Source organism: Lynx rufus, unplaced genomic scaffold (assembly GCF_022079265.1).
Source record: "Lynx rufus isolate CCGP_SWC_20201006 ecotype Redwood Valley unplaced genomic scaffold, mLynRuf1.p SCAF_5, whole genome shotgun sequence".
NCBI lineage: Eukaryota > Metazoa > Chordata > Mammalia > Carnivora > Felidae > Lynx > Lynx rufus.
In genome coordinates this window covers 92,010,386-92,028,875 of record NW_025814867.1, presented here as the reverse complement: position 1 = coordinate 92,028,875, position 18,490 = coordinate 92,010,386, and the positions used below count along the sequence as shown (strand labels likewise).

Genomic DNA, 18,490 nt, shown 5'->3' with positions numbered 1-18,490 from the left:
TATGATCATCTATTAATCATTATCTGTTCTCAAATACTTCTGTTTTAAAGTGAAAACATGTATTTTGTTGTCTTCTTTATTGATTTATAAATATCAACCATTTTTAATGATGTAAACCTCTAGAATACGTTTGTGAACTTTTTAGGGTTCATAAATCACCAGTTTAAAATACATAACTCACCCACTCTCTGTATGGCTTATTTCACTTAGCATAACACCCTCCAGTTCCATCCACGTTGCTACAAAAGGCCATATTTCATTCTTTCTCATTGCCACGTAGTACTCCATTGTGTATATAAACCACAATTTCTTTATCCATTCATCAGTTGATGGACATTTAGGCTCTTTCCATAATGAGAGCCAAAGCATAAGAGACTCTTAAAAACTAAGAACAAACTGAGGGTTGATGGGGGGTAGGAGGGAGGGGAGGGTGGGTGATGGGTATTGAGGAGGGCACCTTTTGGGATGAGCACTGGGTGTTGTATGGAAACCAATTTGACAGTAAATTTCATATATTGAAAAAATAAAATAAAATACATAACTCCGAGAGAAAATTGGATTTGATATAAAGAAATTAGAAACCAATTTGTGGCCATATTTTTGCAGTACATAGAACTGAATGGCATGTACATTAGTCATTAAACTTATCCCATTTCACCCTTTATTTCATCTTCATTTTCTATCCCATTTTTCTTTGTTCCAATTTTGTCATTTATTTTTCTGTTCTTATATATTTATGTTTCCTCAATTTCTCTTTGGAATGAGACAGATTTCATTGGTAAATATTTTATATTGAACTAGAGTTTATTTGCCATTTTTTTAAATAGGAAATATATATTCAGGCTCTAGAAAAATTGATATTCTAAATAAAGTTGTGTTTTGTGTTATGATTTTGCTTTATTGTATTAACATTAAGCTTTATTTGGATCAAGTAAAATTAATGTTGGAATTACAAAAATTATTATTCTAATGTTTTCCAGTTGCTGATAGGTTATGAAAATGGTACTGTAGTATTCTGGGACTTGAAATCTAAAAGAGCAGAACTGAGAGTTTATTATGATGAGGTAAGTGATTTCTACTGAAATATTTGAAAAGGATATTATAACTTTGTGCCTGTTTTCTACTCTAAGCTTTGTACATTACCAATTTTTATCATTGGGAAACTGCCTGGTTCTGACCCAGTGCCTCATATTGACCGTTGGCATTTGCACAAGTTTTAACTCTGGATTGTTCTCCTGAATGAGAATTCTCCATTGACTGTTTTTGGGTCCCTTTTGGCATCTTATATACATTGATGCCTAATATCTATCCTTTTCCTTCTTTAGGTTTTCCATGGTTATGTCTTGCCTCACTCAGTACCCTTAAGATCTTTAAAGACACTATTCACAACTTCCTTAGAAAATTCTTTTTCTGTGGCAGAAAATTTAAGAGGTCAGTTTGAAAGGCCTTATCATACAATACTTGCCTTCTCAGAATAAAGATTGATTTTGTAAATAGTAATACTTAAGAGTCAGTACTATCTTGAAGGAAGTTTTATTGTACATAGTTGAGACCATTAGGTTTTCATTTAGAGAAAGCAATGAACTGCTGTTTATCAGAGAATAGACTCTGCATTAATACTCTAGTTGTTTAAAGATTGATTCTATACCATTAATGATTTCCCCTTTCAGAAGAACCTAATATGAAGATAGGTTGGGGCAAAAAGTGAAAAAGGGTAATTACCTCTTATAGTTGTGGATATAAATGTAAGCTCTCAATTCAATTTTAAAAATAGTAAAGTAGGGAGAGTTAGGAAAATACAGGTCAAATAATCATTATCTGGTATCACCCGCACTTATATGGGAAGAATGCAGAAGAATTTAAGGCAACACTGAGATAAATAGAAAAATTAAAAAAAACCACATTTCTTCATGTTCTACCTCCCATCCTTTCATAACAGTTGAATTTTTAAATTCGATGCTTAAAGATAGAAGCTTTTGGCTATTTCATAACCACACACACACCCAATTTGTTTCTTAGTGGTTCTTGCAAACTAAGATTTTATGGTATGTACAAGATAATTATCATAGTGACAGAGTTCAGAAGTACTTAGTTGGGTAATTTGGTCATGATTGGTGGAAGATGCCCTGCAGGTGATGTCATACATTTATGCTCTGTGTGATGAACTTCTATTGCATCTTGAATCATAAGGAGAGAAGTCCCTGGGGAGCTAAGCTAGATTTTTCTTTTGTTAAATACACAAAATATAAAGATGACTAGTAGCTAGATAAAAGTACAAATATGATCTGAGTATTTAGCCAATTGGAAATAGAGTAGGCCATTGAAAAAGGAAATCCAGAGCAAAATGCTGACTCAGCTGCTTTTTTTTATGCCCTAAAACAGTGTAGAAGGAAGAGTTCTAACCTTAAGAAGTGAGCAAAAACAACTTTTAGTGAAATTTTCAAATAAACATTAACAATGTTTAAGTCAGTAGAGTATTACACTACACCTACTTTATACCTAAAAATCATTTTAAATATTGACTTATGTATATATGTATGTATATACATATAATCTATTTACTGTGATGCATAATTATATACCCTATCATTTTAATGGAGATAGTTAAATATATCATTTTACTGCCAAACTTTTAAGACTTTCCTCAGCACTTTACCTCTTGTATTTAGAATTTACTTGTAATACTATTATGAAATGGTTTCTAATAAGTCACCAATGACCTCTTCATTATTTAAATAGTGACCCCTTCGTAGTCTTTTAAGTTTCTCATTAAACCTGTGGCTTTACATCAGCCCCTCCTTCTTAAAATTGTGTCTTCCCTTGTCTGTGTCTTTCTACCTCATTTTTTGCCCCTCCTTTCTCCATCACTTCTTTCCTTAGTTTTCCTTTAAATTATAGACACTCTTCAGGATTCTATATCTTTACCCTCTTGATTTCTCCTCCAGTTTACATTTGTATTCATATCCTTTTCCCATCATTTCAAATATTAATTTTATGTTAATAAATTTAAAATCAATGTATCTCTAACCCTTACGTTTCTCCTGAGCTCTTGATCCATATATCTAACAATCTATCACACAAGTCCAGGTAAATATCTCATTGACACTGAATTTACATTTAAAGACCTAAACCTTGTTCTGTGTTCTCTTTTTCAGTTTTTAAATTTTGATTATTTATTCCAGTTTGTAACCCTTAGAGTCATATTTAATCTTTCTTCTTTACATATCCTATGCTATCAGTTTTGTAGTCTCCTGGTTCTGTTATATTGTCTATCATTCATTTCCTTTCTTTTTTTCATTCCCACATTCAATGTTCTAATCTAGGTTGTTATCTCTTGCCTGGAAGACTATGATAGCCTTTTAACTAATTGCATTTCCTCTGATATCTTACCTTTTCAGTATCTTTCATTAACAAGATTATCATTTTAAGACACAGATCATGTAATTCTCTACCTCAGAAACTTTGAATGGCTCCCAATTATCAACAATACAAAATCTTTATTCCTTGACAGGAGATTTAAGATCCCAATGTTATCTTTTCCCTTTAGTTTAATGCCATGAATCTTTATAAGCACTCCTCACACTTCAGGCATATTACTATCTGCTAAACATACCATTTATTTTCCACCTCCAAGCCTTTGCTCCAGCTAATTCCTTGTCATGAACTCCCTTCTTTCCTCTTTTGCATATCAAAATCCTATTAACTTTTTAGCCACTGTAAAGCTATTTGGACTACCTAACTAGCCCCTTGATGAATAGCCATTGATGAATTGAAAGGTTTGTTTTATAAATCCAACATAGTTTTCAGAAATAACTATATGAATTTACTCCCACATTAGCTGTGACATTTTTGTTTCATTACGTCAATATTTCTAAATAATCTCTCACAGTGAAAACCCTCAGAGTTTGACATGATGATAACCTTTTAATTCCTTGAGTAGCCACTGATTTTCCTTTTTCATATTGATATCTGCTTTTTGGGTTTCCTTTTTCTTTTTTGTTGTAGAGAGAAACTCAATCACAGCCATCGAGTTGACCAAACTAGCTAGTGTTTTATCTTCTGTATTTTATTTTCTATCTTTTTAAAAATTCTTCTTGTATTAGTTATATTTATGTGTGCTTTTGTTTTTGCTTTGTTTCATTTTTGGTTTTTCTTCAGAACCTTAAGGTCCTTTTTTAAGAAAGGAGTAGGGTATAATCAAATTAATAGAAATTGGGTACTTACCCATTAAATGTATTCAAATGCCAGTTCTTCAGTGATGCACTACTTGACCTTCTCTAATAACAAACTGGTTTTAGATGCCTTTTCTTACCTATAAGTGTTCAATAAGTATATATCTTTCATGGCACTTAGACTTATTTTGCTTTTATGTTGTAGCTATTATTTTTGTACTTGTCTTCCCCAGAAGGTAGGAAGAAATTCAGTAAGATAGGAAGAAGGGTTAGGGCTGGAGATGATCTCTCTGCCTCCATCATTCATAGCAAAGCAGTCTGAGAGAACTTTACATTGAGTTCATCAAGTTAACACGTAAAAGTTAAAACATTTCCCTTGATCTACCCAAAATAGTGAGAATGAGCAAAGGAAAAGATGAAGAGTATTTTCCTCTGTCTCTACTGAACCCTGGCAAAAAAAGAAAAAAAAAAAAGTCTTTAGTAATGAAGACCAGAATGAGAGAGAAAATAAGTCCAGGGTTCCATGTTGTCTTTTCATTTAATTAAATCTTACTTATCTTGAGGTACAGCTCACATCCTATGTCCTTTATGATGTATTTAATGATTACTCTAGCCATCAGTTATCTCTAACTCTAATAATACTTACTGTTTGGAAAACAAACAATAAATTAGTTTTAAATACACATATCTTAGTATATGGTGTTTGTGTGTGTGTGTGTGTATCTTAGTTTTATATGCAAATATATATGCATATTTATGTTAAAAGTTCCAAACAATAACTATTATTAATATTCATTTATTTCAATCTTCCCTATTTTGCAGTTTTGAAAGTTCCTTTAAGGAAAGGGTAATGTTGTACATATCTGTTCAGCTTTTATGCATTATACAAAGTCCATATAAACTTTATGATTTAGAAAGAATACCAAGCTGTGGAAATATATGATAACGTTATTATTCATACAACAGATATTGAGTATCTATTTTATGCAAGGCACTGTGCTACCACTGGGAATAAAACAATATGTGAAACTGGAATAATTACTTGTTAATTTTATGTATTTCACATCTTCAGAGTGAAATTAGAAGTATAAAAAAAGATTTAAATCCTTCTTCCTTAAACCCTAAATTGCCAAGCCAATTAAATAATTCATGTTAGAAGCAATATGGTAAAATGATTGAGAATGTGGGTTTTGTGGTTGGATAGACCCTGGCTTTGAATTGTGTGACCTGAACAAGTATATCAATCTCTGTAGGCCTATTTCACCATGTGCAAATTGGAAAAAATAATACCTTTTTAATAAAATTAATAGAGTTAATATAAATAAAGTGTTTTCCAAGGGGTCTAGCACATAGTAAGCCCTCAGATGGTAGCTCTTATGTAAATTATTTTTTAAATTGGCTACTTTAGGTGAAAGTAGGCCTCTACCTTTCCAGAAATCATCTTCAGATAACCTTGCTTTTATTTCTATGTAAATAATTTTCCAAATAATCATATAGGATACAGGGAGGACATAGAATTTACAACAAAAAGTTCTAGGCTATAATGATATTATGAAATGTACCTAACTTTTATCTCAGGAGATTATTTTTCGTAGTCTTCTATAAGCTTATAGAGGACTAGAGCTAAAGGTAGTATGATCTGGGTCAGAAAAATTATGTATGTTTATTAAGTATTGTTGGTACAATAATTTTATCTCAGAATATATTTCCTTTGGAATATAGAATGCTATAACATATCAACTTTCCCCCTCCCCACTTGTTTTTAATTGCTGTTTCATTAGGCTATTCATTCAATTGATTGGCATCATGAGGGCAAACAATTCATGTGCAGCCATTCAGATGGTAGCTTGACTTTATGGAACCTGAAAAGCCCAAGTCGTCCTTTCCAGACTACAATTCCACATGGTAAGGTGTATGCTTTCCAAAGAAATAAACTCTGGAGATATAGTGCCTAGACTTGAAGTGGAACAGGTGGTATCAATGTGTTTGAAAGAAAGTAATAGGATGTAACTTCTGATTTTAAATACCTCTTTATACCTCCTTCAGATCCCCACATTATACTCCAAACTTTCTGTACTTTCCCTCCCCTGTGTCTATCCACTTTCCTACTTTGTGATACTTATATAGAGACCTTTCCAACCAAAACTGAATGATGGATGGTTGATGTATCTGAAGCACAGGAGATAATGTAGAAAATCTGTCCAGTTTTAAGGGTTACAGAGATAGTGAGAATGACACCATATAGATCTGACTTTCAGACCTAATTCCTAAACTGGTTTATAGTTTGTCATTTTCTAGATTCTCTCACTTATTTCCATTTCTACCATTTGATCCCATTAAATTATGAGAACTATGGTTTTCATTGTAGATTATATTCCTTATTATCTTCCTTATCAAAAGGATGTATTTAAGGTTTGTATTGTACCTGTCTCACTGGGCAGAATAAAAAGTTCAAATGTATGAGTATCTTTTATTCAGATGACCATTTTATTTCTGAGAATATTGGTAGTGATCTGAGTTCCATGTTTACCTTATATCATTGGTTGTAAGAATAGGGAGGTCAAAACCTAGCAGTTAATCAAACATAGTCTATTTTATATTTTCTGAGCATTTATTATAGTGTCAGATTTAGAAAATTTAGTATTATTTCTTTATAATGAATGACCCATAAACCACAAGATCCACTTATTCCATCTTGTCTTGGTCTGTCCTTTTTTCTACCACATTTGCATGTTCCATTTACAAATTATTAAATTATTACAACATTTAACCTAGCAGCTTTACTTAGAGATTACTTTGCATTTACTCACTTACTTTCAGATGCTTCATTTACAGATTGCCAGTATAGAAACCTTGGATAGTTATTTGCTATACCTCCCACTCAGATTTAAATATTTATTTCTATGATGAGTTTACTTTTTCTCCTCCCCCTAAAATCCTTATGCCTTTTTTTTTATGTGTGTAATATGATTTATTCGTAAATTTTCTGTTTACTTCTGTTCTTCTTGACTGTCAACTTCTATATGAGTTCTTTTTGGCTGGATTAGATATTTAATACTTTCATATGTTTCACCATATCCATATTTATAAGTTAGGGTTGTTTTCTGTACAGTTGACCCTAGAACAGTATGGGAGATGAGGCACGGATCCTCATGCAGTTGAAAATCTGCGTATATATAACTTTTGACTCCTCCAAAACTTGTCTAATAACAGCATACTGTTGACTAGAAGCCTTACTGATAAACACAGTCAATTAATACATATTTTCTATGTTATATGTATCATATACTGTATTCTTACAATAAGGTAAGCTGGAGAAAAGGAAATGTTATTAAAATCATAGAAAGAAAAGATATATTTACAGTACTATATTTATTTTTAAAAATCTATTCCTTTGAATCACTAGGTTTTTTTTTAAAGCTTATATATTTATTTATTTTGAGAAAAAGAGGGTGGGGAGGGAGGGACAGAGAAAGAAAGGAGAAAGAGAATCCTAAGCAAACTCTGTGCTGTCAGCACATAGCCTGACTCGGGTCTCAATCCCACGAATCATGAGATCATGACCTTACCTGAGATCAAGAGTTGGATGCTTAATGGACTGAGCCACCTAGGCAGCCCTGAATTAGTTTTATGTTTTTTGGGCAAATACCTAATAGTGCAATTGCTGGATTGAAGGGTAGTTCTATTTTTAACTTTTTGAGGAAACTTCATATTGTTTTCCAGAGTGGCTTATACACCTGAAACTAATATTATACTTATATTAAGTAACTGGAATTTGAATAAAAACTTTTAAAAAATCTTTACATGAGTAGACCCACACAGTTCAAACCCATGCTGTTCAAGAGTCAACTATAATTCTGTTTTCCTGTTGAAAGGGTTAAAATTCTGTTCACAGGTTGTTGAAAACATCAGCACCTGTCTCATAACATATAGATTAAGTTAAATACCATTGCCTCACCATAGTTAAGCAGACATCAGTGATTTTTACAATAAAGGCATTCATTGTCATATTTATCTATATTCTTCAGGTTCATTTTGTTACATTTCATTTCACTTATTTTTATTTTAGAAAATAAAAATTTTTCTAAGTAGTACTTTAGCTGTATTCTATAAGTTTTGGTATTAATTTTATTAAAAATTTTTAATTTTCATTAATATTCAGTTTGAGGTATTTTCTAATTTCTATTATAATTTCTTTGATGTCTGAGTTAGACATTTGTTTTATAATTTCTAAAAATGCGTTTTGTTATAGATTTGGAAACTAACTGTAGTCTGAGAATGTGGCGTGATACTAGTTCTACAAAATTTACTGTGATTTGCTTTATAATTAGACATAAACAAATAATTACTACAAAGTTCCAAGTACGCTTGAAAAGAATACATTTCCAATACAAAGCTCAAATTGAAATTGTGTTTTCTTTGTATTTTAAATCTTTGCTAAGTTTTTATTGTTTGATTTTCCAATTTTGAGAGAGGTAAGTTAAAATTCTATTATTATAGATTTTTCCCTGTAATTCTGTTCATTTCTGCTTTATATACTGTAAAAATCAAGTAGGTCGAGGTGATTGATAATATTAATCAGATCCTCTGATTTTAGTGATACTTGACTAGTGTTATCAATTTCTGAGAGAATGGTATTAAAATTTCTTACGGATTATGGAATGACCATTTTTTACTTTAGTTCTGTCATTTTTTGTTTCATGTATTTTTGAGGCTTAATTGTTAGGCATCCATTATGTCTCCTATAGAGGGCATATAGTTGGGTCTTTTTTATTTTTAATGTTTATTTATTTTTGAGAGAGAGCATATGAGCGGGGGGGGGGGGGGGGCAGAGAGACCAGTGCGCAGAGGATCTGAAGCAGGCTCTGTGCTGACAGCAGTCACAAACCATGAGATCATGACCTGATCCAAAGTTGGACGCTCAACCAGTTGAGCCACCGAGGTGCCCCAGTTGGGTCTTTTTTATTTCGTCTCTATCATTTAGTCGAAGTATTTTGTCCATTAATATTAAATGTAATTACTGATGGAATTGGATTTGGGCACACCAAGTTATTTGTTTTCTGTTGGTCCGATCTTTTTTTTTTGTTTCTTTCATCGTTCTTTTTTTTTTTTTTTTTTTTTTTTTTGTCTTCTGGATTATGTGAAAGTTTTTATTAGAATTTCCTTCTAATTTACATGTAGGCATTTTATCTTAAGACATTTTTTTGATCAGTTACTCTAGGGATTACAGTATACTTCTTTAACTTTTCACAGTCTATTAGAGTTAACATTGTAGCACTTTATGAAAAAATGTAGAAGCTTCATAATCATATATATTTATTTACATTTATACTATTATAATAGTTATATATGTTCTAAATACACTGTTGTAATTTTTGCTTTAAGTAGTCTTAAGTATTTTTTTAATTAGAAGGAAAATATTCTGTATTTTATTTATAATTTTCTTAATATAATTTTGTATTTATGAAGTTTTATAGTTTCATTTGTTCTTGAGGATACAGCAACATCAATCGGCATTTCACTTACCTTCCTTTATCTAAAAGTTCTTCTCTTTTTTTCTTTTATTCTTGAAGCACATTTATGATGCATTTAAATTTCTGGGTTGACAGTTTGTATATGTGTGTGTGTTGTTTTTAAGGTGCTGAATGAACGCTTTAAAAATGTTCCATTATTTTCTGGTTTACAGTGTTTCTGAATGAGAAATGTGTGGTGTTTTTGACATTTGGTTCCCTTGTATATAATTTGTTGTTTTCCCCTGGCTAATTTCAAAATTTTTATAACTTTTATTTTCAATAATTTGACTATGATATGCCTAGAGTTTTCTTCTTCAAATTTATATCTCTCACAAAATTGGGGAAATTTTCAGGCTTTTATTTTTTCAAATGTGTTTTTCTGCTCCAACCTCTCTCTACATCTCTTTTTGGAACACTAGTTATCTGTATGGTAGAATTTTTGGTATTGTCCCACATGTTTCTGAGCCTCCATTTTTTTGTTAATCATTTTTTCTCTGAATTTCAAATTGGATAATTCCCATTGGTCTTTTTCCTCTGTAATCTTCATTCAGCTATTAAGTCCCTTAAGTTATTTTTATTTTAGATATTTTTCCACTTGCTACCTTTTTATATTTTGTATTTGTCTGCTGAGATTTCCCCTGCTTAGTCATTATGAGCATTTCCCTTCCCTTCCTTTCCCTTCCCTTTCCTTTAAACATTGAGTCTAGTTATAATTGTTGTTTTAAATCTTTGATGAAACCAAAATATGCTTCCCCTTGAAGATGGCCTCTGTTCATAAGAATGACTCAAATTTTTCTGCTTCTTCATATATCTAATAATTTGGACTGTATAATGCATATTATGGATATTATGTTGAATATAGTATAGAATATAATTTTGTTACCCCCCCTTTTCTTTAGCCATTGTGTTTCCTAAACTGGGAAACCATATATAGATTTATTATTTTTCTACAAATCAATATTTTCTATACTACAAAAGTAGGCTTTGTCTGACACTCATATTGGACAGTAGTAGGAAAAGAGGGAAGGTGGCCACAGCCAACAAGGTTAATTTAGTACCTATTTTACTTGAGGTTAGCACTGTGGTGACATTGTCCTTGTTGTAGCTGGTTTTCACTAGTACTACAGATATTATTTTTCTTTCACAGTAAATTTTAATGATTTCACATATGTATTATTCAATCACAATGCCCTCAGCTAAACACACACACACACACACACACACACACGCACACACATACACACACACGTACACAATCTACATATATGATCTTAAATCCAATCTAATCCTTAATAGTGACAGTGTTGCTCAGAAACAGGATAGAGATGTCAACAATTATCACCATTATTTAACATTTTCTTCAAAACAATATGTAATGTAATTAGACTTCAAAAAGAATTATGACATTTAAGAGGTTAGAGGTTTTGGGGCACCTGGGCAGCTCAGTCGATTAAACGTCCAACTTTAGCTCAGGTCATGATCTCATAGTTTGAGTTTGAGCCCCGCTTCGGGCTCTGTGCTGACACCTCAGAGCCTGGAGCCTGCTTCAGAGTCTGTGTTTCCCTCTCTCTTTCTGCCGTTCTGCTTTTGCTCTCAGTCTCTCTCTCAAAAGTAAATAAATATTTTTTAAAAGTTTTGAGGGTTCAAAATTACAATTACTTTTCAATAATGTAATTTCACAGCTAAAAATAAAAACTAATTAGGAATACTATTAAGTATAACATGAGAATTCTGTATACAAAACAAAATAAAGTGGATGATTACAACCATGAAAAAAATAGCATCCATAAGAATCCCCGAAGTAAATGTAAAATAACAGTGAGATATTATTTCTACTAAAGGACATAAGGAGGACTTTAATAAATGAAAAACATACCCTATGTATGCATGGGTAGAGTTAATATTATAAAATGTTAGCTCCCCACATATTAATTCAAAATTCAATTTGTTCCCAAGAAAAATAACAGTTTTTAAAAATCAGATGTACATATGTATAGCAAAAATAAACATGAAAATAGGAAAATTATTTGAACAAAAAGAAATGGTCTATTATAGATGGTTTGGAAGATTAGATGCCCTGAACAATGCTTGCTGAAATAAATAAATTCTTACTGAAATGAAAGAAATTTATTTAAGTGTGTGTGTATATGCATGTGTGAGTGTGTGTGTGTGTGTGTGTGTACTGTGTTTTAAATGTCATTGAGCTAGCAACCATAAAAACAAGGTAAATTTAAAGATCCCCAAAACTTTGTTAAACTAGAAATCCTGAGATATAAGTGATGAAAATAGTTTGTTCTGAAGTTTAATGCTGTACTTCAAAGAACTTAAACTTCTATTTTTAAAAAATACAGATTTGTTGAGATGTAATTCACAATTCACTAAAGTGTACAATTCAGTGGTTTTTCATTTATTCAGAGTTATGCAACCATCAACACAATCTAATTTTAGAACATTTTTGTCATCCCCAAAAGAAATCCCATACTCATTAACAGTCATCTTATCACTAGTCCTCCATCATTAGGCAACTGCTGGTGTTCCTCTGTCTGTAGACTTGACTACATTTCATTTCGTGGAAATGAACTCCGATTAAATGTAGTCTTTCATGACTGGTTTCTTTCACTTAGCATAATTTTTTCAAGGTTCATCTATGTCATAGCAAATTTAAGTATTTTATTTCTGTTCATTGGTGAATAATATTCCATTGTATGGATATACCACTTTTTTTAATCTATTCATCACATGATGGGCATTTGGGTTGTTTTCATATTTTGACTATCTGAATAATTCTGTGAATGTTTACGTACAACTTTTATATGGACACATATTTTCATTTCTCTTTGGAATATACCTAAGAATCGAATTACTGGATCAAATGACAACTCCTATTTAACATTTTAAGGAACCGCCAAATTGTATTCCAGAGTCCTCAGACTTTTACATACTTACCAGCAATGTATTAGGTTTCCAACTTTTCCACATCTTTATCAACATTTGTTAATATCTATCTTTATTATAGCCATCTTGGTAGGTATGCAATAATATCTCATTGTGGTTTTAAATGATATTTCCCTAATGAATAAAGATATTGAATATCTGTTCATGTGCTTATTGTCATTTTTAATATTTCTTGGTGACACACTGATTCAGTTCCTTAGCCCATTTACAAATTGGGTGTCTTTTTTCATTATTATTATGGAGGTGTAATAGTTCATTATATAGTAGACCATATATACATACACCAAATCTTCTTTATCCATTCATCTATGGATAGACACTTCCATTTTTGGCTACTGTAAATACTGCAATAAACATAGAGGTGCATATATCTTTTCAAATTAGTGTTTTGTTTTGTTGGGCTAAAAACCCAGTAGTGGAAGTACTGGATCATATGGTATTTCTATTTTTAATTTTTTGAGAAATCTCCATGCTGTTTTCCATGGTGACAGCACCAATTTACATTCCCACCAACAGTGCAGTAGGGTCTGTTTTCCTCCACATCCTTGCCAACACTTGTTATTTCTAGTCTTTTTGATTCTAGCTGTTCTCACAGGTGTAAGGTAACCTCTCATTGTGGTTTTGATTTGCATTTTCCTGATGATTAGTGATGTTGAGCATCTTTTCATATGTCTGTTGGCCATCTGTATGTCATCTTTGGAAAAAGGTCTGTTCAAGTGCTCTGCGTATTTTTTAATCAGATTGGTTTTATTTTATTTATTTATTTTTTTGGTGTTGAGTTGTATAATTTCTTCATATATTTTGGACATTAACCTTTATCAGATACATCATTTTAAAATATTTTTCTCCCATTAAGTAAGTTGCCTTTTCATTTTGTTAATGACTTCCTTCACTGTGCAAAAGCTTTTTATTTTGGTGTGGTCCCAATTATTTATTTTTGCTTTTGTTTCTGTTACCTGAAGAGATGTACCTAGAAGAATATTGGTAAGGCCAATGTCAAAGAGATTACTGCCTATCTTTTCTTATGGGAGCTTTATGGTTTTAGGTCTTTCATTTAGGACTTTAATCCATCTGCAGTTTATTTTTGTATATGGTATAAGAAAGTAGCACAGTTTTATTCTTTTGCATGTAGCTGTTCAGTTTTCCTAACACCATTTTTTGAAGAGAATTGTCATTTTCCCATTGGATATTTTTGCCTCCTTTGTCATAGATTGACCGTATAAACATGATTTGTTTCTGGGCATTCTATTCTATAGTTCCTTGGACTATGTGTGTTGTTTTATTTTTTTGTTGTTGGGTTTTTTGGTGTGTGTTTTTTTTGTGTGTGTGTTTTGTTTTGTGAGTACCATACTGTTTTGATTATTACAGCTTTGTAGTAAATCTTGAAATCTGGAATTGTGATACCTCTAGCTTTGTTCTTCTTTCTCAAGATTGCTTTGGCTATTTGGGGTCTTCTGTGATTCCATACAAATTTTAGGATTATTTGTTCTAGTTTTGTGAAAAATGCTATTGGCATTTTGATAGGGATTGCATTGAATTTGTTGATTGCTTTGGGTAGTATGGATATTTTAATGATATTCTTTCAGTACATGAACATGGGCTATTTTTCCATTTGTGTCATCTTTCATTTCTTTTATCACTGTTTTATAGTTTTCAGAGTATAAGTCTTTCACCTCCTTGGTTATGTTTATCCCTAGACATTTCATACTTTCCAGGCCAATTGTAAGTGGGATTGTTTTTTTTTTAATTTTTCTTTCTGTTACTTCATTATTAGTATATACAAATGCAACAGATATTTGTATATTAATTTTGTATCCCACAACATTACTGAATTAATTTATGCTAACAATTTTCTTCTTCTTGTTTGACTGCTGAAGCTAAGACTCCCAGTACTATGTTAAAAAGTGGCGAGATTGGACATCCTTGTCCTGATCTGAGAGGAAAAGCTCTGTTTTTCACCATTGAGCATGATGTTACCTGTGGGTTTTGTTATATATCACTTTTATAATGTTGAGGTATGTTCCTGCTAAACTCATTTTGTTAAGAGTTTTCATCATGAATGGATGTTGAATTTTATCAAATACTTTTTGTACATATATTGATATGATCTTATCACTTTTATCCTTCATTTTGTTAATGTGATGTATCACATTGAATGTTTTGTATATATTAAGCCATCCTTGCATTCTTCTTGGAATAAATTTTACTTGATGATGGTGAATGATCCTTTTAATGTGTTGCTAATGCAGTTTGTTAATATTTTGTTAAGAAGTTTTGTATCTTGGGGCACGTGGGTGGCTCAATCACTTGAGGGTTTGACTTTGGTTCAGGTCACCATCTCACAGTTCGTGAGTTTGAGCCCCGCATTGGGCTCTGTGCTGACAGCTCAGAGCCTGGAGCCTGCTTTGGATTCTGTGTCTCCCTCTCTCTCTGCCCCTCCCCTGTTTATGCTCTGTCTCTCTCTCTGTCTCTCTCTCTCTCTCTCTCTCTCTCTCAAAACTAAATAAACATTAAACAATTAAAAAAAAGAAGTTTTGTATTTGTGTTCATCAAGGTTCTTGCCCTATAGTTTTCTTTTTCACAGTGTCTTTGGTTTTGTTTTCAGGATATTGCTGACCTCATAGAGTGTATTTAGAAGCTTTCCCTTTTCTATCTTTTGGAATAGTTTGAGAAGAATAGATATTAACTCTTCTTCAAATGTTTGGTAGAATTCACCTGTGAAACAGTCTGGATGTGGACTTTTGTTTGTTGGAAGTTTTTTGATTATCTGTTGAATTTCATTACTACTAATTGGTCTGTTTAGATTTTTTAGATTTTATATTTCTTCCTGATTCATTTCTATAAGTGTCTATGTTTCTAGGAAGTTATTCATTTCTTCCAGGTTGTCCACTTTGTTGACATATAATTTGTGTAGTAGTTTCTTATAATCCTTTGTATTTTTCTTCAATGTCAGCTGTTACTGACTTCTCCTCCTTCATTTCTGATTTTGTTTATTTGAGCCCACTCTCTTTTTGGTTTGTTTTTGATGAGTCTGGCTAAAGTTTATCAATTTTGTTTACCTTTTTAAATAAGCAACTCTTGGTTTCATTGATTTTTCTATTGATTTTTTAAGTCTTTATTTAATTTATTTCTGATGTTATCTTTCCTTCTACTCACTTTGGGCTTTGTTTGTTTTTATTTTCTAGTTCTTTTAGGTGTATGGTTAGATTATTTATTTGAGAGTTTTCTTGTTGCTTAAGGTAGGCCTACAGTGCTCTAAATTTTCCACTTAGAGCTGATTTTACTCCATCAAAGATGTGGACCACTATGTTTTTATTTTTATTCCTCTCCATGTATTTTTAAAATTCCTATTTGATGTCTTCATTGACCCACTGGTTCTTAGTAGCATGTTGGTTAGCCTCCATCTGTTTGTGTTTTTTCCACATTTTTTTCTTGTGCTAATTTTGTAGTTTCATCCTGTTGTGGTCTGAAAAGATGTTGGATATGATTTTAAATTTATTGAGACTTGTCTTATGGCCTAACATGTGATCTGTCCTGGAGATGTTTCTTGTACACTTGAACAGAATGTATATTCTGTTGTTTTTAGATGGGATGTTCTATATATTTCTGTTAAGTTATTCAAAGACTCCATTTCCTTATTGATTTTCTGCCTGATCTATCCATTTATGTAAGTCGTGTGTTATAGACCTTTACTATTATTGTATTACTGCCAATTTCTCCCTTTATGTCTGTTAATATTTGCCTTATTTATTTGAGTGCTGCAGTGTCGGCTACATAGATATTTATAACTGCTATATCCTCTTGTTGGATTAACCCCTTTATCATTGTGTCTTCTTGTCTCTTATTACAATTTTTGCTTTAAAGTCTATTTTGTTTGATATAAATATTGTGCCCCATTTTTTTCTTTGCTTTTATTTGCATGGAGTATCTTTTTCCATCCTTTCACTTTCAGTCTGTATGTGTCTTTAGGTCTGAAGTGAGTCTTTCATAGGCAGCATTTAGATGGGTTGATTTTGTATTTTTATTTATTCCACCACCCTATGTCTTTTGATGGGGGCATTAGAGCATTTATATTTAAAGTAATTGCTAATAGGTATGTACTCTTACCCTTTTGTTCATTGTTTTCTGGCTGTTTTTGTAGTTCTCTGTTCCTTTTTTCTTCTCTTGCTCTCTTTCGTTGTGATTGACATCTTTCTTTAGTGTAATTACTGGTTTTCTTTCTCTTTATTTTTTGTGTATGTATTATAGGTGTTTGGTTTGTTGTTACCATGAGTTTCATATATAATATTCTAAGTATATAGCAGTCTATATTAATTTGATAGTCACTTAAGTGTGAATACATTCTAAAAGAATTTTATCTTTTGCTGCTTTTAAAATTCCCTTCATTTTTAATCTTTGACATTTTAATTTTCATGTGTCATGATGTGGACCTCTTAGATTAATCTTGTTTGGAACTCTGCTTTCTGAACTTGGATGTCTTTTTCCTTCCCCAGGTTATTAAAATTTTCAGCTATCATTTTTTTTCAAGTAAGTTTTGTGCCCCTTTCTCTCTTCTCCTTCTGGGATGCCTATAATGAGAATGTTTGTTTGATGTTGTCCCAGGTATCCTTTAACCTATCATCATTTTTTACAATTCTTTTTTTCTTTTTGCTGTTCAGGTTGGGTGCTTTCCATTGCTCTTTCTTTCAGATTGCTTCTGCACCTTCTAATCTACTGTTACTTCCCTCTAGTGGATTTTTTCATTTCAGTTATGGTATTCTTCAACTCTGATGATGCTTTTCTTATATATTTAAACTTGTGTTAACATTCTCACTGAGTTCATCTACTCTTCTCTCCTATTCATTGAGCATCTTTATGACCATTACTTTAAACTCTTTGTTAGGTAGGTTGTTTATCTTTGTTTCATTTAGTTCTTTTTCTGAGTTTTGTTTTCCTCTTTTGTTTGAAACATATTCTTTTGTCTCCTCATTTTGCTTAATTTTGTATCTGTGAGTTAGGTGAAACAGCTACTTCTTCTAAACTTGAAGGAATGATCTTGTGTATTACCATCCCCTGTGTAGACTAAGTGCCTGGTGACTTTGGTTAGCTGGCCAGAGCTATGGCTATTGTGTACCCTGGGTCCCGGGGCACTCTGTGCTGGGATCTCTCTGGTGGATAGCTGAAGCTGAAATGGGTGGGGGCCAGGGTGATCCTAGGGCTCTCCACATAGAGTGCTGTGTCAGAACAGCTGAAGCTAAAGTGGGTATAAGTTGTGTTGGGGGAGGGGTTATCCTGGGACCCTACACATTATGTACTCTGGCAGGAAGACTGAAGCTGAAGTGGGTACAAGCTGGGATGTCCTGGGGCTCTCCACACAGACAGAATCCAGGCAGGATAGTTAAAACTGAAGTGGGTGCAAGATGGAGGGGAGGGGGCTCCTGGGGCATTCTGTGCTGAGGGTGCCCTGGCAGGATGGCTAAAGCTGAAGTTGGTGCAAGTTGGGGTATCCCAGAATGATCCATGCAGGGGGAGCCCTGGTGGAGAGGCTGGAACTGAGGAAGAGTGTGAGCTACGCAGAGGGAGGGATGGTGGTCCTAGGGTGCTCCATGCAGGAGGTGCCTGGTGAATTGTCTGGAGTCAACATTGCCTGGCCCTGGAGTGTTCTCGAGTGCTTTGCCCATGTATCACTCTGGCAAAAGGGCTGTAACTGTAGTGAACACTGATAAGGAGTATTCCAGTGTGCACCACAGTGGTGCTGTCTTGGTGGAATAGCTAGAGCTAGTGTGGGCTAGGGGCCCAGAGTCATTGAGGTAGTAGGCTAGCTAGGGTGCCTGGATTCTGCTCTTGTGCAAGCTTTCAAGATGGAGAGGG

General features: G+C 32.8%; 1 protein-coding gene across 2 annotated transcripts in view; it reads left to right on the top strand.

Annotated features, from left to right (window-relative positions):
• STXBP5L (syntaxin binding protein 5L) overlaps positions 1–18,490 on the top strand; it is a 388,157-nt gene that overhangs the window by 185,920 nt on the left and 183,747 nt on the right. For both annotated transcript variants that reach the window (XM_047100036.1, XM_047100035.1), the window contains exons 7-8: positions 981–1,064; positions 5,954–6,077. In XM_047100036.1, the coding sequence (XP_046955992.1) occupies positions 981–1,064; positions 5,954–6,077 (208 nt within the window). The remainder of the gene's footprint in view (positions 1–980; positions 1,065–5,953; positions 6,078–18,490) is intronic.